Source organism: Papio anubis, chromosome 3, assembly GCF_008728515.1.
Source record: "Papio anubis isolate 15944 chromosome 3, Panubis1.0, whole genome shotgun sequence".
Taxonomy (NCBI): domain Eukaryota; kingdom Metazoa; phylum Chordata; class Mammalia; order Primates; family Cercopithecidae; genus Papio; species Papio anubis.
The window spans coordinates 180,362,494-180,382,730 of NC_044978.1; the positions used below are offsets into that span (position 1 = coordinate 180,362,494).

At 51.0% G+C, this 20,237-nt stretch overlaps 1 protein-coding gene across 5 annotated transcripts in view; it reads right to left on the minus strand.

The window, feature by feature from the left end:
* Positions 1-4,049: 4,049 nt before the first annotated feature.
* AFAP1 (actin filament associated protein 1) overlaps positions 4,050-20,237 on the minus strand; it is a 117,397-nt gene continuing 101,209 nt past the window's right edge. For 3 of the 5 annotated variants that reach the window (XM_031664750.1, XM_031664753.1, XM_031664752.1), the window contains 2 exons: positions 17,624-17,788; positions 4,050-8,795 (listed from right to left, as the gene is read on the minus strand). Coding sequence is in view for 2 of the 5 variants with exons in the window: in XM_031664749.1 (XP_031520609.1) it covers positions 11,165-11,306 (142 nt within the window). In the remaining 3 variants the exon portion in view is untranslated. Of the gene's footprint in view, positions 8,796-10,032; positions 11,307-17,623; positions 17,789-20,237 lie in introns of those variants that run through there. The other 2 variants (XM_031664749.1, XM_031664751.1) reach the window with 1 other exon arrangement.

Genomic DNA, 20,237 nt, shown 5'->3' on the forward strand with positions numbered 1-20,237 from the left:
AGAGGAAGGTGAGGAGGTTGGGAGGGGCAGTGTCACTCTTTCCACTGTTTCTTTAACATGGAGGACCACCTGGTCTGGTCCTCCCCAAGGTGCCTCATTAAGGTGGGATGCAAAGGCCCAGGGGTGCCATGGGAGCAGTGGGTCCGTGCAGTGCAGTGAGTCCCACCCACTGTAAAGGCCCAGACACCTCTCCGGGAAGGCACAGGGCTGGTAGCACCAGAACTGTTCCCAAGGCGTCTAGATCTGCTGACAGACATAAGGCAGGAGGAGAGGCAGGTATGGAGGGTGGAAGGAGAGAGGTAAAGCTGGGCTGGTGAATGCAGCTGCGGACGTGGCCCTCATTCCCAGGGAGTGGGGGGCACGCCAGGAACATGGTCAGATTTGTGTTTTAGAAACTGCCACGGGCTTCCCTGCGAGGCTGGGTCACCCTGGAGAGACTGGGGCAGTGAGGTGGGTAGGGGACCAGGAGCCTGAACCCGGGAATGGCGATGGGGATGGGAGTGGACAGAGGCCAGAGATGAGGAGGAGGCAGGCTGAGTGGGACGCGGCCGACTGTGCTGAGGGAGAGGACGTTGAAGGCTGATTCTCAGGTGGCCAGGGCCTGGCTGGGGGTGGCAGCGAGGCCAGCCGGGGCAGCAGGGTGGGGGCTGGAGGGGCAGGTCGATGGGGAGTTCTGCGTTGGGCAGTCGCGAGGGGAGGGGACTCCTGATGAGCTCTGTGGAGGGCACCTGCAGATGCTTGGGGTGAAGGAAGAGAGAGGTCTGGGTGGACACGAGCCAGAGCCTGGCCTCACTGGACTTCTTGGGTTGCGCCTAAGAATAGGGTTTTGAAACTTTGAGGTTATACCTGGGAGTTGGGAAAACCCACCAAAGCCAACAGCCCAGGCCCCACAGCAGCTCCCATCCCAGGCCGGCTTATGCCCGCCCTGCAGGCCTCACCCCTGCTTCCCCGGCTCCTGCTCTCTCTCTCTGCCCCCTGCCCACAGCCTTGGCTTCCTGCCTTCAGCAGCCACCCCAGTTCCCAAACGCCTTCCCTCATGTTGGGCAGCGCCCTGATGGAAGCTCAGGCTTTCACAGCCCAGGGCTGCTTCCCAGCTCAGCCTCAGGGCTTGGAGAAGGAGCTGCGCCCTGCAGTCACCTTCCTGGGAAGGGACAATTGGTGCGTGGCTCTGGATGGGCTCTGTCCCCTGCATGGTTTGGCAGAAGCCACAGTGAAGTCCTGGGAATGCAGGAGACCGTCCTGGCGGCTGGGGGGCAGGTCCAGGAGTCGGGGTCGGGAAGCTCGGGAAGCCATGCTCGAGGGTAGGGGCTGGGAGAGCGGGGGCTCTGCCTGGGGGGTGCCTGGGCCCCGCTGACTTCCTGCACCTCCTCTGGGGAGCAGCCAGAGCGCTGTTTTACACATGTGACGATCACACTAGAACGTTCTCAGCACAGAGAAGGTGCTCCGTCAATGTTTGCTGAGTGAATAAATGTGCTGTCTCGCTCTAAATGGCCATTGCCTGGCTCTGAACTCAAGGGCACAGCAGGTGGAATTCATTTTTGTGTTCTGGGGCCTGACAGAGAGAAGGGGCTTGGGAATCATTTGTGTAGTGATTTTCAGAATAATGTCAGGGCCTAAAACTATAACAGCAAAATGCAGCACCTGCTGCCCCAGCTGCTCCCTCTTCTGGGGCTGGCGGGTCAGGACCTGTGGAGGGAGGGAGCCCGGTGACCCCAGGGGCCATGGCACCCACAGCATCGGTGGCTCTGCTGCTTTCCACAGCAGGCCCCATCAGCTTTCTGCCTGCTCTTTGCTGTCGAACTTGTCTGTCGCAGCTGTCCCGGGCAGTAGGTCCCGCACGAAGCTGCCCTGGGAGGAGTGGGGCAGTGGGGAGAGGCAGCCGCGCTCGTTCTCGGTCTTGCTCTGAGGTAGTCACTTTCCCTGGGGTCTCATATGAAAAATGACGGTAGTCGGCTATGTGCTGCCCTCCTGCTGCGACTTAGGAGCTGACCTGAGGGCCAGAAGGTTAGCTTGGTCTGGGCACACTCAGGAAGGCCCCGAGCGCCGTGCCTGAGAGCAGGGTGGCGGCAGGACTGTCATCCCAGTGTCTTTGGGGACTGCGCCGAGGAGCCAGGCCACATCCCGCGTGGGGTGACTTCCATGTCCACGGGGCCAGGCTCATTTTGGGTATTTCATGCAGCTCCCTGAATTCTCAGAACAGCCTGTGAGCTGTCATTATCTGTCCTATGGGAAAGCAGGCAGGATGTAGGCCTGAGACAGGCTGGTGCCAAAGTCTGTGCCCTTTCCACAGGACTGGGTATTTGGAAACATCCGTTCAATTAACCTTCAGGTATGGCGAGCCCCTACGGTCACTGACAAGCTAGTCTGTGAAGGTTCTCAGGAGGACTGGCCATGCCATGCCATACCACACCACACCAGGCCATGCCAGGCCACACAGGGAAGTGCAGGCCAGCTGAGAGGCCGAGGGAGCAAGGGGAAAGTGTGGGCAAAGCCAGGAACCTTTGCTGTGGTTTCTGAGGGAAGGAACAGCTGAGGCCAGGGAAGAGGGCTTGGGGCTGAGTAGCCTGAATCACGTCTGTGGGCTCCTGGCATTGGCTGTGCTTTGTGGTCTGTTGCCTGGCCCTGGGGTGATTAGGGCCGGGGTACAGTTGGCTGCAGAGTGAGAGCCCCAAGCCCCCCTTAGTGAGGTGGGCAGGCGTGGCTCTAGACTGCCTGGGTTTTGAATAAGGTGTGTTCCAGGGTAGGGGTCACTACATCTAGGAATTGGCCAGCCCTGGGAGGGCCGTCCCTCCAGGGTCAGCAATGTGTCCAATGTTAGAGCATCAGGAAAAACCGATGTTATGGGCAGCCCTCTGCAAGACAGGGGGCAGTGGCTCAGCTGTGAGGAGCCCCTGCCCTCAGGGAGGGTTCCAGATGCACCAGACCCTCCGAGTGCAGGGCAGGGTTGGAACGTGCCCCCGTCTCCACCTCCTGTGCAGGAGGTGGGTACACCTGACCCCTTCCTTCAACCCTGCCAGGTCTCCTGCCCTACTTTCCAATCGGTCCCTTTGTAGGAAGGGAGAGCCACTTTTAACAGCCTCATAAAACAGATGAAGTTTCCATCATAAAATTTCTGAATCACAGACGTCAGGTCATGTTTTCCCTGCTTCCCATTAAGGAGCCGGGCTCCTGATTTATGTTCTCGAGGCTTTGTGTCGCCTGTTCCCAAAATTCTAACTCACATGGATATCCCTGAGCACTCTCCATGGTGTTAAAAAGCAAAGCCAGGAGTCCCAGTGTCCTCTCGCTAAGTTTGAAAGGAAATTAGAGGCCCTTCCTTTCCATTTGGCAGCCTACCAGGGCATGGCCTCTGTTCAAAAGCCAGCAAGGAGCGTTACTTTAAAAATGGCCTGTTAAAAGCTTTAACCAGATTCTGCCCACACGACGAACCGCCCACCACAGAATAATTAACAGTGCAGCAGGGGACGCTCAGCCTTCTTGCACGCTGCCTGGGAGGACACGCCGCTCACGGCGTCAAAGGGCAGGTCGAGGGTGCTTGGAAAATGACTTCTCTCCTTGCAGAACTCCTATTTAAACACAACAGCCTAGCTCCAATAACCCCCACTCCTTTGTAAAAACCCTCCCCAACAGCCTCAAACTTAGCAGCTCTGTGATTCCAGAAATCTTCACAGTCCTCTACACAAAAGACGCACCCGGGATCTCTTTCTATGTCGTCCTGCCTGGAGCAAGCTCCCTGAGGGCGGGAGTTGTAGCTGACCCGTTTCTAGTTCCAGCACCTGGTACAGTCGGCCTCACCGCGGGTGCACAAAACGTCTCTTGAACTGGATGTTCAGGTCTGTGGACTCAAAACTACTTTTTAATACAAACCACGGTTCCTTCATCTGCCTACTTCTTCCCTCCACGTGTCACTCCTGACCCCTCTCCCCTCCGTAGGTGGCCCAAGGTCAGCGAGAGACCCCCCCCCCCACCCACCTGACAGCAAGGACTTCAGGAAACGCAGTCACTTCTCAGTTTGCAGCACACACCAAGGGCAGTCAAGACACCGGGGCTCGCGGAGAGAAGTTTATTCATACACAAAGGTGCACGCCAAGGGCGCCAGTCTAGGGTTACACGACGTGAAACAGTAGAAAAATCAACCAGGAAAGCCGGAAATTCAGTGAAGCTACTACAAAATGGGGCGAGTGGACTGAAAACTAGGATTTTCCTTGCAAGTTGCTTTTCATAAAATGTTTACTTTATGAATTAAATACATTGAGAAACAGTGAAAATATATTTACAGTCATTTAAAATGGGCACTACCAACATATTTAATTTAAAAAAATCTTTGCTGTTTCTTTGCCTGTTTCTTTCAAAGAGAATTTTAAATATGACTTTAGCTTTTAAAAAATACAATAAGGAAATAATTACATTCTTAATATGAAAACATTTTACAACCTATCGCCATGGTCAATTAATTCTGAGTATCCTTTAAAAGTTGATGTTAAAATTTAAAGTGAATATTTCCTTTCTTGTTAGAAAATCAAAAAGATTATCTCATTAAAAACACCTTTGGTCCCTAAGAATTACGATCTGAAGATCTCCTTTTTGAAAGTATCTTCCATGGCTACACTAAAAAGACCGGGTAATACTTGTGCACGGTGAAGTTGAGATTTTCTGGAAGACCAAAGCTGGAACTGTTTCATGAACTGCGGGCAAAAGGACGCGTCTGAAGCCCAGCACTTCCCAGGCGCAGTTTCCTTCCCTTTACAGACGATGGAGTGGCCTGCTATGGCTTGGGGACTCACGAATAGAGGTGGCTTTGCTTTTTCCACGGTGCTGTGCCACGTGTTTACGGCAGGAATGCTTTGGCTTCACTTTAGTTTATTTCACAGTATGAACCCAGCCCATCATGGGGATAAAACAGTGACAACCAGGAAAATATGAATTATCCTCCTTCAAACTATGTCATGAACTTGAAGTTACTGTTCCCATTAGAAAATTACTTTAGTAAGAGGAAGGCAATAATTTAACATTGAAGTATTGCCACGACCTTTATGTAAGCTGCAGGGCACCCTGCCAGGCAACCCTGATGCCTGGAGACCTCCAGTGCTGTGCTCCCAGAAGAGGCTGTTTCAAGGATGGACATCCACCTGACTGCAGGGGCCACCTGTGAGCTCAGGGTGTCGGCCCTGCCCTGCGGCATGAGGTGCCTTTTCTCTAGGTGCGGGTCACCGGCCACACGACAGGCTACCCATCCTTGGATGGTGTCAAATGACATGAGTTTGGTGCATGAACAGAGCACCTCACCTGGGTAGCAAAGTCTGTGGGCAAAATTTACATCCCCCCAAATAGTGGGTGAGTTAACAGCCTCTTTGGAAAGGTAAGGGGTGGCCACAAACAAGGGAGCTTTGCCCACAACCCTATACCTAACCCTAGCTTCAACACTGCCCTTTGAATCCCGTGCACAAGCGCCAAATTGTGGCCATAATGATAACGAATCTCAAACTCCTTCCTGGGGGTGGCCTCCAGAGCTGAGGACATCCTTTTTGAAACAGACTTTTCAAAAGGAGTAAATCTCCACCTTTTAGGGTAGTTCTGTCTATTTAGAAATAGCCAATAATAACTTTGGGACGAGTAAGATACAGGGGAAGGTTAGGCCTGGCCACGCCAGGGCACAGGCACAGAGGGCGAGACGGGACTGACGCAGCTGGTAAATGGCCACCTGCCAGCCCCAAGGGAAGGTCTCATGGACAGTGGCCCGTGCTCCTGGGTCAAGTCTGGTGCCTGGGGTGACTCAGCAGACCCACACTGGTTACCCTGCAACCGCCACAGACTCTGGAAGCTGAGGGAGGGAGCTACTGGCCTTGCAGACAGATGGGCCTTGCCCTAGTTGCCCCTAGATTCTGGGAAGAGGGAGCCATAGCCTGCCTATCGGGCCTCTGCACCCCTCATCCTGGCTTCTCCAGAGACCCTGGCCTGCCTGTCGGGCCTCTGCACACCTCATCATGGCTTCTCCAGGGACCCTGGCCTGCCTGTTGGGCCTCTTGCCCCCACAACCTGGCTTCATTATGAAATCAGACACACTTGCAGCTGCCACAGAGGCAAGGGGTGCTTGTTCCTGGGGCACGTTTTGGGAGGGTGATAAAATGAGATCACTGTCAGAATTCTGGCAGGATGGCTCGTGTGTGTCTAATATGTACAGATATAAATTAAAAACTATTTATTGAACATATACAAATAAATAACTTATTCTGAAGTAAATGCTTTAAACTTTCTGATCAAATGCGAAATTTCAAGGGAGTATCTGGCATCGAGGGAATCCAATGTCAGGGCCCCCTTCCAGGGCACCCATTTTGAAAGGCTCCATGGACCACAGTGGGATTCGTGAAAGTTTGCCTCCTCTTTAAAAGGCTTATGGTTGTGGCAGTGAATTACAAACCTGGGTTTTTAAAGCAAAATATGCATGCTGGGAGTCAAGCACCAATCAGCTGTGCCCTTGGGCAAGTCCCTGCTAAGGCTCTGGGGCCTCCTTACCCGGTGAGGAAGCTGGCGGGTGACGGCTCAGGCCCATGTGACACACCGTGTGCCGCTCGCGCTTCCCCTGCCGGCTCGCCGCTGCCCGCCTGTGCTGGGCCAGGACTGAGACTTCAGGCGGGCCATCTCCCGCTTCTCCTAACCACCAAAACCTCGCACAGTTCTCTTCGGCAAAGCAGGCTGCCAATCAGAATGGCCCAAGAGCCTCAACTGGGGAAACTATCTGACCCGAAGGCAGCAAAAACCGATGGAGGAGCCAGCGTTTTCCCCTTTATAGAAAATGCATTTTGTGGGATACCAAGTGGTCCCAGCTGCCTGCAATGGTGGGAAGTCCCCACCGGAGGGAGGGCTCCTCTATGGCAACGCAGTGGACCGGCCCTGAGACGTGTGGCGTCCCCGCCTGACCTGCCTGGATGTCCTAGTGGGAAGCTCGCATCACGGATGCTGCTGTAATGGGCCTCCACGGACTAGGCCAGGAGGAACCTGCGTCAGAGGAGGAACGCCGGCTGACGGCTCAGGAACCCAACACGCTCCCGGCAGATGGCTTTGCGATCAATTCAAGTTTCAGGTGGACTCCAGCAGCTTCCAGTTCTTGTAAAACTTTCTTATACACGGGAGACCACTTTTCCGCTCGAGTAATCCAACGTGGCCCCTGCAGGCCTCAGGCGCCACGACCTTCAACATGAATCCTAACTGTACAGTCCCGTGTGCCACATGGCTGGCGCTCTGAAAGCATGTCTGGGGGAACCTCCTTGTCAGTGTTTTCCTGCCGTCTCTTCCTCTGCGTGACAAAGGACATTCTGGACACTGGACAGAAGGCTTGCACCAAGTGTGACACCTCTCTATTCTCTGCTCAGGGAAGGGGCGGTCGCTGCTGGGACTGGTCTCCGTGAATCCGCCTGCGGAGGCTTTCAGGGGCGACTTATTTTGTCATCAGTGACTGCATCTTCCCGTAATGGAGAATTCCTGACAGCGGTCCTCCAGGAGACCAAGAAGTTAAATCTGATTTTTCAACCCAGGGAGTAGATACCAGCTCAAACCATGAACTCTGTTTTTTTTTTCCTTTATGCCTTAGGCATCTGAACTCTCCAAGCGATATTGCACAGAAGGCAAGTAAGAAAGCTGGGAAAGGGGCCCTACCCGCACCCACCCCACTCAGGAGAGGCAGCACGGCCAGGCCCACCCATGCATTAGTGGTTTAACTTGACAAGCTGGAGGAAGGGAGAGGGAGGGGCAGGAGGCCCTGGAATTCCTGCCTCGTGCTCTAAGATGTTATAATTCCATGAGGGAACAAGTTCCAGAACTTGCTTCCCTTTCAAAGGACTGCCCTGGCCCACGCAGCAGTAAACGTCCTGTACAGTGGCGAGCAGCCAGCCCCTGCCCCCAGAGGCTCCTGGTGGGAGGAGCACCTGCCGGCTCCGATGTGGATTCAGGGCTGGGGATGCCAGCCCAAGGGGGAGGAGGGCACACTGTTAGTGAAGTATTAAAACCCTCTGCTACCTGTCAAAAGTAGCACAAATAATAAAATAAGGAACCTCTGAAAAATCCTTAGATCTAAGTGTGACATACAACAAAAAAAATTCTTAAAAAACAGGTTAAGAAGAATGGCAGCTTTTCATGTCTTGGTGACAAAAGCATCTGTCCAAAAAATAATAAAAGGTAAAAAATGTTTCACAGCGTGATTTTCTCATGCCTTTACCTCTGATGACGAGGGGGACGGGCACGTGGGGAGGGTACGCCGAGACACAGAGACCACGTCAGGGCTGTGTAAGCCCCTGGCCCTCCTGGTGGGTGTGCGAGGCGAGCCCAGTGCCCACGCGCCAGCCACACTCATGCCCGGGGCAGCCGGGGATCCAAGCTCTTCCCCGTCGAAAGGTTTCACTTGGGGGCTCACAGAACCATCCATCCTCAGTCCAGGGCTGGGCTGGAATCGGTGAAAGCAATGGCTTAACTGGTTAGAAAGATGTCACTTTGCCTGATAGCATCCTTTCAAACACCTTTCCATCACTTTTTTTGTTTTTTAACAAAAGTTGGGGACAAAAGTCTTACAAGTACATCTTTTTTAAAGGCGCCAGTATACAGTAGAAGGAATGCAAGTGGGCCTGGGTGAGAGGCGCTGGCCTCAGAGCTCGGTCATGAAGCCTCTGGAGTCGCGCAGCTGAGGCCACTCTGGGCAGAGCTTCCTGCCGTCACACAGATGAGGACACGGGCAAGGGGGTGTGCAGTCTCTGAGGCTGGAGCAGTCCTGCTGTCCCCTATGTCCCGTTCTTCAATTCCCATTCCTAGAGAAAAGGAAAGTCTTGTAAGTCGACAGGGCAAGAGGATCAGACTGGGACAAGCCACGCCACCATCCACATTCGACTCAGAGCAGGTGGGTGCTCGGCTACTGCAGAAAACTAAACACAATCAATGACCAGTGACCCGGCAATTCCACTGCTAGGTATTTACCTATCAGAATGGAGAGCATGGTCTCCAGCAGATACCACACCCCCCGTTCACAGCAGCATGACTCACACAGACAGGAGGCGGAGGCAACCCAATACCCACCGATGGACAGACACAAAAGACATGGTGGGTACACACACCACCACATATTCAGCCTTAAAAAGGAAGAGCTTCTGACACATGCTGCAGCCTGGATGGACCTTGAGGACATGATCAGAAACAAGCCAGTGACAAAACGATAAATCCTGTAATGATTTCCCTCACATGAGGGACCTGGAAAAGTCTAACCAGGACAGAAAGTGGGCCGCGGGCAGTGGCTCACACCTAGAATCCCAGTACTGTGGGAGGCACAGACAGGAGGATGGCATGAGGCTAGGAGTTTTGAGACCCGCCTGGGCAACATAGCAAGACCTCATCTCTATTTCAAAAAATATAAAAACAAAAAAGGAAGTAGAATAGTGGGTCTCGAGGGCTGGGGTGGCGGGACTGGGGAGTGAGTGTTTAATGGAGACACAGCTTCAGTTTGGGAAGATGAGAAAGTTCTGGAGAAGGACAGTGGTGATGGCTGTGCAACAGTGGGAAGGTGCTTAATGCCGCTGAACTATCGACTTAAAAATGCTTTAAATGGTCAATTTTACATTGTGTTTATTTTACCATAATAGAAAAATGTTTTTTTAAAAAATACATGGATGCTTAAACCCAGTCAGCGGAGCAGCTGGACTTGTTCCATCCACAGGCCCTGAGTGCTGGTTGCGGATGGCTGTGGTCTACACAGTGCCAGCAAAGCGAGAGCAGGGACAGTGGGCACCGGGCAGGCACTGTGCTATGCACTGGGCATGGCTGTGTCTGGTCTGATGACAGTTCTGCAAGGTGGACAGTACTCCCACTTCCTAAGTGAAGAGACAGGTAGCTGCGGGGCTCATGCCTGGAACCCCAGCACTTGGAGGGGCTGAGTGAGGTGGGAGGATTGTGTGAGACCAGCCTCAGCAACACAGGGAGACCCCAACTCTACAAAAAATACAAAAATTAGCTGGGTGTGGTGGCGCACACTCGTAGTCGCAGCTACACGGTAGGCTGAGGTGAGAGGATTGCTTGAGCCCGGGAGTTTGAGGTTGCAGTGAGCCATGACCGTCACTGCACTTGAGCCTGGTCAACAGAGCAAGACCCTGCCTCAATTGATCGATAAGGAGACAGAGGCTTAGTGACTTGCCTTAGGTCCAAAGTGATAAAGCTGGGTGCCCAAACCACTGTTCCACAGCAAAGGCCTCCCATCTCCACTTTGCCCTGCTGCCTCCCAACAGGCCACACTCTGGCTTTCATATCTGCTTCTCTCTACACACACCCATGCCCGTTCTCCACCTGACGTCACCTGGCCAGCCTCATGTATCCTGAGGACTAGGCTTCAGTGATTCCCCCCCGACCCTGTGCCCCTTCCTGCCCTGACTCAGGGAGGCAATGCTCCCATCTTCTGTGCAGTTTCTGTGCTTTTCAACAAGCCATGTCACAGCAATAAATGTACCTGCCCCTCCCTACCGGATACACACCCTCCATGTTCTTCCTTGCTTCTTCCTTTCCAGCCACTCATCTTTGGGTCCTCAACACCCAGTGCAGCTGCACAGAGGCAGACGCCTGGGCTACTCCTGGTCTCTGGAGCTATGTGGATTTGAAATGGGGGGATTTGAAATGGGATTTGGTCATGGGATTGAGTTCCAGAAAGAGGAGGCGAAAGAGCAGACGCAGGTCAGAGCAGCAGCAGCACCATGCAGGACAGAGGCCCTCAGTTCCCCGGCATGGATGGCTCTGGAGGAAGACAGCAGAAGGCACAGATGCCAGGGCCAGACTTTCTGTGCCTCAGCCACTGTGGGGGGGGTTGGAGAAGTTGCTTCATCTCTCCGAGCCTTGGTACAACGTGAGTCCCACCAAAGACTTCAAAGCGCGATTGGGAAGATCAAAGGAGAAAGGCTCTGTGAAAGCCCCGACCACAGTACCCGGCACACCATGAGCCTGGCCACCAAACACGGGCTTTCTTCTCTGTGGCCGGTGACCCTGTGCCGGGATGCAGATGCCTGACTCCCACTCTCCTTCCAGGGGCTCATTAACTGGGTCATGAGTACACTGCACGTCTCTGCGTGCTGCATACAATGAACAATTTCTCATCTTTTCTCAATCAAGAGCTCAAGTTCAACTCATGGTTAAATGCACAATGCTAGCAAATCTGGCAGAAATAAACCCCAAACCGCAGCGATGATAAAACCATGCTGAGGCACTCTGACTCTTGGCGGAAGTATTCTGCAGAGGGGAGGATGGTTAGCTGGGTACGCCTCATGCCTTCTCGCCCCTTCAGCAGCCTCCCTGGGGTAGCTATGTGGGCTGTTGTAAGCAGAGAAGCATGCCCAGGGGACAAGGTCACGAGGTCGGTGCTCAAGGGCAGTCCTCTGTTGTACACATCCCCCATTTCCTCCCAGGCAGTGGGGGTTCGAGAGAGGGAAGACCCCATGTTACCTCCACACGGTGCCACATAAGTTTAGCAAACAAGTCTAGGAAACAGTGACATTTCCAAGCCCAGGTCACACTGGCCACAGAATAAGTGACAGGATGAGAACCAGTAGACTCCGCTCAACTCAGAGCAGGGCAGGAAACAGAATCTCCAGGTGAACGTGTCACTAGAGGCAGCGGCATGAAATCTGGAGCAGCTCAGCGCCTGCCCCTCGGGCACCTCCCAGAGCGGAGCCACAGTTTCCATGCCCGGATGTCCCTTGGCACATGGCCTGCCCAGATGAAGGGAAGGGACACCTGGCCTGGAGCTGTGCCTGGTGGGTGGTTCTGAGCCAGGAAGCCCTGGGGCATGGGACTGGAAGTCGTCTGACTTTTTAGAACCCTCTCGTGCTCAGTGCTCCTCACCGAGAGTTGGAAGGTATTTCAGGAATACCGCAGCCGGGTAGTGCTTCCCACATCCAGAATACGTCAGACCCCTTGGTCCTCAGAAAAAGGCAGGAGGCAGATGACAAGTTTACGGTACCCAAATGCATTCATGTTCTCAGCGTCTACAGGCTCCACCACAATCCCCACCTCCAACGGGGGGTCCCTTGTCACTGTTCTCAGAAATCCTGGGAAACCCTGCTCAGTCCGTCCTTCGGCTTCTGCAGATTCTCAGCTGGAGGGGCCGAGGGAGCTCGCTGTTTCTGGACCTGTCAATGGAGACCCGTCTGGACAGCTGGCTGTGCATCCGAGGTGGCCCAGGATCACTCACTCCCCATTCACCGAGAGGGAGCAGAAGGGAGAGCGAACCTCTGCGTGGCCGGAAGCTACGCATTGACAGGAGCCCTTTAGAATTTTGGGGACCTAGAATTTTCAGTCCAATTTCTTTGATGATAAGGAAACCAAATAGATGAAGTCCATTTACAGCATCTCTCATCTGCAGGTCCTTAGCGGGATGTCATCGGGCAGCTCAGTTCTAAACACCCCCCAGGCAAAACATATTCCTCTACCAGCGAGCCCAGTGGTCACCAGGTGAGAACACTTGGCAAATACAAAGAAAAGCAACGGAGATGACAGTCAGCCATTCCTCCCTTCCCCAGACTCGCCAACACACACGGTCTTCAGTACATGGATCTGCCATGGAGGACTGCTGTTCTGGGGGACAGCTGGGGACAACCATGTTTCTTAGGGGCCCTCCTGTGAGCACCCCAAAGAGCACAGCAGGTGGGTGGTACTCATATTCCCATCTCGCAGGAAACACCTATTCCTGCCAAGTCAGAGTGGGCTCCAAAAGCTGCAAAGAATGCCCGGCTGAGGCATGGCGACTAGCAGCCTCACGCCTAATCCAGCTTGCCGGAGGTAGGAGGGATCACCTGAGCTGGGGAGTTCAACACCAGCCTGGGGCAGCTACTGCTCCAAACCTCATCTCTAAAAATACAATAAGTGGGCTAGGTATTGGTGCACACCTGTAGTCCCAGCTGCTTAGGAAGGCTGAGGTGGGAGGATCCACTGAGGCAGGAGGTCAAGGCTGTGAGTGAGCTGTGATGGCTGCAGGCCTCAGCCTGGGCCTGAAGTGGGGCCCTGCCTCAAAAAAAAAAAAAAAAAAAAAAAAGTTAATTCGGTGAGTGAAGGAACCCACAAGGCCCGGTACAGGGAGGGCTCCCGCGTTCCAGCCTCGGGGTGGGGCAAACCACCTCCTATGGCTCCCCAGCTCCATGCATCATAAGCGTGTGCTTTCACACACACAGCACTTTCTGCTGCTGCAGCCAGGACTTCCGTTGCTTTGATCAACTGTGTTTAAAATTTCTGAGGTTTTTAAAGTTTAGTAAAACTTGCTAGTGGTTAATCCCATAAGAAGACTGGACGCTGCCTCAGGAGGGACTAAAGAGGTTCCTCAAATTTGCCTCAGAGCCTGATTCGTAGCTAAGCGGTGCTAGGGAGGGGCTGGAAGCAAGTTTATTCCTGGACTCTCTTCTTTTTTTTTTAATTTTTTATTTTTTTATAATACTTTAAAGTTCTAGAATTGCATATTACTGCTTGTGGGTTTGTTACATAGGTATACATGTGCCATGTTGGTGTGCTGCACCCGATAACTTGTTTACATTAGGTATATCTCTAATGCCATACCTCCCCTCTCCCCTTCCACGATGGGACCCAGTGTGTGATGTTCCTTCCTTGTGTCCAAGTGTTTCTCATTGTTCAATTCCACTATGAGTGAGAACATGTGATGTTTGGTTTTCTGTTCTTGCGACGGTTGCTGAGAATGATGGTTCCAGCTACATCCACGTCCCTACAAAGGACTGAAACTCATCCTTTTTATGGCTGCATAGTATTCATGGTGTATATGTGCCACATTTCTTAATCCAGTCTGTCATTGATGAGACATTTGGGTTGACTCCAAGTCTTTGCTATTGTGAATGGTGCTGCAATAAACATGCATTGTGCAGGTGTCTTTATAGCAGCATGACATAATCGCCAGTTATATCCCAGAAGTAATGGGGTCACTGGATGAAATGCTATTTCTAGTTCTAGATCCTTGAATGCCACACTGTTTTTCCACAATGGTTGAACTAGCTTACAGTCCACCAACAGTGTGAAGTGTTCTATTTCTCCATCCTCTCCAGCACCTGTTTCCTGATTTTTTTAATGATTGCCATTCTAACTGGTGTGAGATGGTATCTCATTGTGGTGTTGATTGCCTTTCTCTGATGGCCAGTGATGACATTTTTTCATGTGTCTGTTGGCTGTATGAATGTCTTCTATTGAGAAGTGTCTGTTCATATCCTTTGCCCACTTTTTGATGGGGTTGTTTGCTTTTTCTTGTAAATTTGTTTGAGTTCTTTGGAGTTCTGGATATTAGCCCTCTGTCAGATGAGTAGATTGCAAAAATTTTCTCTCATTCTGTAGGTTGCCTGTTCACTCTGATGGTAGTTTTCTTTTGCTGTGTAGAAGCTCTTTAGTTTAATTAGATCCCATTTGTCCAATTTTGGCTTTTGTTGCCATTGCTTTTGGTGTTTTAGACATGAAGTCCTTGCCCATGCTATGTCACAGATGGTATTACCCTAGGTTTCTTCGTTTTTATGGTTTTAGGTCTAACATTTAAGTCTCTAATCCATCTCGAGTTAACTTTCGTATATAAGGGTAAGGAAAGGATCCAGTTTCAACTTTCTACTTATGGCTAGCCAATTTTCCCAGCACCATTTATTAAATGGGAATCCTTTCCTCTTTATTGTTTTGTCAGGTTTGTCAAAGATCAGATGGCTGTAGTGTGGTATTATTTCTAAGGACTCTGTTCTGTTCCATTGGTCTATATCTCTGTTTTGGTACCAGTACCATGCTGTTTGGTTACTGTATGAAAGTATGGTTGAAGTCAGGTAACGTGATGCCTCCAGCTGTTCTTTTAGTTTAGGATTGTGTGACGTGCGAGAGTCTTTTGGACATGAACTTTAAAACGATTTTTCCAAATCTGTGAAAGTCATTGGTAGCCAATAGGGATGGCATTGAATCTATACATTACTTGGGCATTATGTCATTTTCACAATATTGATTCTTCTATCCATGAGCAGGTATGTTCTTCCATTTTGTTTTGTGTCCTCTTTACTTCACTGACGTGGTTTGTAGTTCTCATGAAGATTGCTTTGCATCCTTGTAAAGTTGGATTCCTAGGTATTTTATTCTCTTTGAAGCTATTGTGAATGGGAGTTCATTCATGATTTGGCTCTCTGTCTCTGCTACTGGTGTGTATAAGAATGTGCGATTTTTGCACTGATTTTTGTCTGTAGGGCTTTGTTGAAGTTGCTTATCAGCTTAAGATTTGGGGCTGAGACAATGGGGTTTTCTAAATATACAATCTATGTCATCTGCAAACAGGGACAGGTGCAGTTTCTTCTTTTCTAACTGAATACCCTTTATTTCTCTCTTGCCTGACTGCCTAGCCAGAACTGTACTAATGTTGGTAGGAGTGGTGAGAGGCATCCTGTCTGTGCCAGTTTTCAAGGGAATGCTTCCAGTTTTGCAGCATTCAGTATGATATTGGCTTTGTCATAAATAGCTCTTATTATTTTTGAGAGAGATATTCCATCAATACTTAATTTATTGGTTTTAGCATGAAGGACTGTTGAACTTTGTCAAAGGCCTTTCTGCATCTATTGGGAATAATCATGTGGTTTTGTGTCTTTGGTTTGTTTATATGCTGGATTCGTTTGCGAGGATTTGCATATGTTGAACCAACCTTGCATCAAGGGATGAAGCCCCTTGATCATGGTGGATAAGCTTTTTGATGTGCTGCTGGATTCAGTTTGCCGTATTTTGTGAGGATTTTTGCAGCGATGTTTCATCAGGGATATTGGTCTAAAATTCTCTTTTTTTTGTTGCTTGTATCTCTGTCAGGCTTTGGTATCAGGATGATGTTGGCCTCGTCAAAATGAGTTAGGGAGGATTGTCTCTTTTCTATTGATTGGAATGGTTTCAGAAGAAATGGTACCAATATCCTTAATACCTCTGGTAGAACCAGGCTGTGAATCCGTCTGGTCCTGGACTTTTTTGGTTGGTAGGCTGTGTTATTGCCTCAATTTCAGAGCCTGCTATTGGTCTATTCAGGGACTCAACTGCCTGGTTTAGTCTTGGGAGAGTGTATGTGTCCAGGGTTTATCCATTTCTTCTAGGTTTTTCTAGTTTTATTTGTGTAGAGGTGTTTATAGTATTCTCTGATGGTAGTTTGTATTTCTGCAATGGGGTCGGTGGTGATATCCGCTATCATTTTTATTCGTCTATTTGATTCTTCTCTCTTTTCTTCTTTATTAGTCTTGCTAGCAGTCTATCAAATTTGTTGATCTTTTCAAAAAACCAGCTCCTGGATTCATTGATTTTTGGAGGGTTTTGGTGTCCCTATCTCCTTCCAGTTCTGCTCTGATCTTAGTTATTTCTTGCCTTCTGCTAGCTTTTTTGAATGTGTTTGCTCTTGCTTCTCTAGTTCTTTTAATTGTGATGCTAGGGTGTCAGATTTTAGATCTTTCCTGCTTTTCTCTTGTGGGCATTTAGTGCTATAAATTTCCCTCTACACACTGCTTTAAATGTGTCCCAGAGATTCTGGTATGTTGTATCTTTGTTCTCATTGGTTTCAGAACATCTTTATTTCTGCCTTCATTTTGTTATGTACCCAGTAGTCATTCAGGAGCAGGTTGTTCAGTTTCCACATGTAGTTGGTATTTGGTTTTGATTGAGTTCCTTAGTCTGAGTTCTAGTTTGATTGCACTGTGGTCTGAGAGAGTTTATTTATAATTTCTGTTCTTTTACACATTTGCTGAGGTGCTTGACTTAACTATGGTCAATTTTGGAATAAGTGCAATGTGGTGCTTTGAGAAAGAATGTATTGTTGATTTGGAGGTGGAGAGTTTAGATGTCTATTAGGGTCCGCTTTGAATTTGCAGAGTTGGGTTGAATTCCTAGATATCATGTTGACTTTCTGTCTTGTCGATCTGTCTAATGTTGACAGTGGGGTGTTAAAGTGTCCCATTATTGTTGTATGGGGAGTCTAAGTCTCTTTGTAAGTCTCTAAGAGGGCTTGCTTTTATGAATCTGGGTGTGCTCCTGTGTTGGGTGAATATATATTTAGGATAGTTAGCTCTTCCTGATGAATTGATCCCTTTACCATTATGTAATGGCCTTCTTTGTCTCTTCTTTGATGAGATGGTCTCTTCTTTGATGTCTCTTCTTTGATGGTTTAAAGTTTGTTTTATCAGAGACTAGGATTGCAACCCTTGCTGTTTTTTTGTTTTCCATTTGCTTGGTAGATCTTTTTCTTTGTTTATCTAAAGAATCACACATCTAAGTGCTGAAGAGGACTTCAGGGGTCGCCTGGTCTAATCTCCACCCCACCAATGAGAAAACTAGTCCAGAGGAGTCCAGGGCTTGCCTGCGTCTGAGATGACCCTGGAGCCGACTGTTGGCACTGGGGCTAAATGGTCAGCACCTTTGGGTCACTGTTCACCTTTCAGAACCCACTTCCTAACAGGATCTGCAGGGTGGTGAGAGCTCGATAAGCACCCATTCCAAGATGTCTACTGAAGGCTGAGTGCCAAGTGGATGGAGTAGAAGAAGAATAGGCTCCCTATTCACACCTGAGAATGCTGGGAGGTTAAAGAACCCCGACACCCCCAGACCAGTGCCCCCAGAAATCAGGGCTCACCTTGGCCTTCCGCAGCACATGTCCTCGGCAGGGGGAGCTGCCCGGGGCCACCTGGCTCTTCTTCAGGACAGCCGCGCTGTTCACCGGCACGGGGCCCTCGGTGTCACTGGTGTCACAGCTGGAGATAGGCGAGTTCTCCAGGGTCCGGTGCCTGAACACTGGAGACTTAACAGAGAGAGAACCCCATGTGAGGAGTGGTTTCTAGGCCACTGGTATTATCCAGCAGGAAAATGATTTATTTCAAGGAAGAAGTAAGTTCTGGAAATGGGCAAAAATCGCAGCAGCAGGAAGGACTGCCAGGCAGTCAGTGCCTCACCCCCAGAGCCCCTCCCAACGTTCACAGCCAGGGGGCAGAGGCTCTGAGGGGCTGGTGGAGGCTCCAAGGGGGGCTCCGACTCCCAGCCATGCCTGGGAAGCGGTGAGGGTGGGATTCCTGCCTGAATCTTTTGCACTCAAAGTGAGGCTCTTCCACGCAGGCTAGTCAGTCCCTTTGTGCAGGGCTTTATGGTTTTCAGAGCTTTTCTGGGGTGAGTGTCCTAGAGATGTTGAAGTCGCAGAAAGCGCCGGCACTCGGGGCAGAACTGGCTCCCGGGATGCAGCCCCACGGAGTGGGGCTCGCAGGAGAAAAGCAGGCTCCATAAGCACAGAGGCCTTCCGAGTGTTTACGGCAGCTTCCATATGCCAAAGGAGGAGGTGTTCAGGAAGACTCAAAATAGAACAACATGTGTCCTGAGCTGCCAAGGCCCCCATCGCTGGCTCTTCCATATGGGATCCCAAACTGCTCTCTGGGAAAAAAATGCCACAGTCTGCTGAGCCTTCTCTCAAATGAAGTCTCCAAGGAAGAGACGCTTCCTAGGATTCCTGCCAAAATGTGTTATGTAAAAAATATTGCTCAGGGTATATGGCACGCTGTTTTAGAACAGTGTTTCAATTACCGTGAAAATGGGCAGCTCAGGGTCCCCTGTGGGCTTTACTGACCACAATCCTCAGGCAGCCAACTTGACTTACGCGGTGGCAGTCCCTGGCTGCCAGGGAGGAAGCCTGGGTAGTGGTGAGTGAACACAATGGAATGATGATGAGGACATCTCTGTCGGGCAGAGGCCAGGCCAGGCTGTGAGTAAAAGGGGCAGGTGACCCGAAGACCTGCATCTCGAGAGGGGTCCACCGAACAAGCCACTCTCCCGAGGACATGGTCTGAGCAGCAGCGGTGCAGAGTGCTTCCCCAGGGGCTGGGACAGAGGACGGCACCAACGACATCCGCTCTCAAAAAAGAGGAGAAGTCGCAAAGCACGGTGGACTGGGACGGGGGAAGCGGAGGTGGCAAGCCAGGCCCAGGCCCCCAAAGGATACTTGGGCCAAAGGAAAAGTGAGGGGGGTGGCGAGGCAGGAGCAGGAAAAGGGGCCCGAGGGAAGCTCGGGTGATGGGGGTGGAAGAACGTGGAGCCACCACAGAAGACAGTGGGCAGCTGTGCCGAAGGGCACCGGAATCGGGGAGTGAGGACTAACACGTCTGCTGGAGGGGAATGCCGGGGGTCACCATGACGAAAGCAGGTGCAATGAGAAGCCACACTCGGAAAGTGGAGGTGTCGGGGGGCAGAGGACACTGCAAGCATGGACAACTGCTTCCAAAGCTCACCTTGGAAGGAAAGGCAAGAACACAGGGCAAGGGGACAGTCGCCAGGGCGAGCAGGAGGCCAGGCGGAACCTTCTTTTTTTAAGGATGGATTCAACTAGAGAATCCTTAAATGCTTGGAAGAAGCTGACAGAAAAGCTGAAGATACAGGAGAAGGCTCCTCCCAGGTGTCTGGAAGTCAGGAAGGGTCGGATCGAGGCACTGACCAGAGTCCAGGAAGCCCAGCCCCTCCATTCAAACAGGACCAGAGGACAGGGGTGGGACAGCTCCTCAGAGCATCCTGCACTGCCACCACCCTCCATGCAGGACACAGGACAAGCAGCACAGGGGACTGTGTGTACTCCTGCCTCAGATCACCACAGATGGAGGGGCACAGGGCTCCATGAAGCAGGTGAAGACCCCTGCCCTCTCCCAGCCAATGCCCACAGCTTCACTGCCACCCTCACTGCACCTGACCCCACTATGCTCTTGTCCCCATTTCTGCTGGATGAGGGGCTAGGGACACCCAAGGCACCTCCTGGTCCTTGGATTCCAATTCCCCCTGCACCCCTCCTCCTCAGCCCTGCTTCACTGTTGTCACAGATCTGTCCGCATCTGACACCAAAGTACTTTATTGGTTTGCCTCCCTCACGAGAACATAAGTTCCATGAAACGGGGATTCTCACCTATCTTGTTCACAACTGCAGGCCTGGAGTAGTTTGTAGCACACAGAGGGAGAACAGAACATGGGCTGGGCACGGTGGCCCCCGCCAGTAACCACAGCGACTCAAGAGATGAGGTGGGAGGACCACTTGAGCCCAGGAGTTCAAGAAGGATCACAGCATATGCGTATGTGTGTACACACACACCTTTCTATATTACATAGTATGTATCTTGCATAAATAATTGTATTTCATATATAATATATAAATAATTGTTGAATTTATATGATTTTATGTAATACATAATGTATACAATGATATCAACAAGCAATTGTTGGAT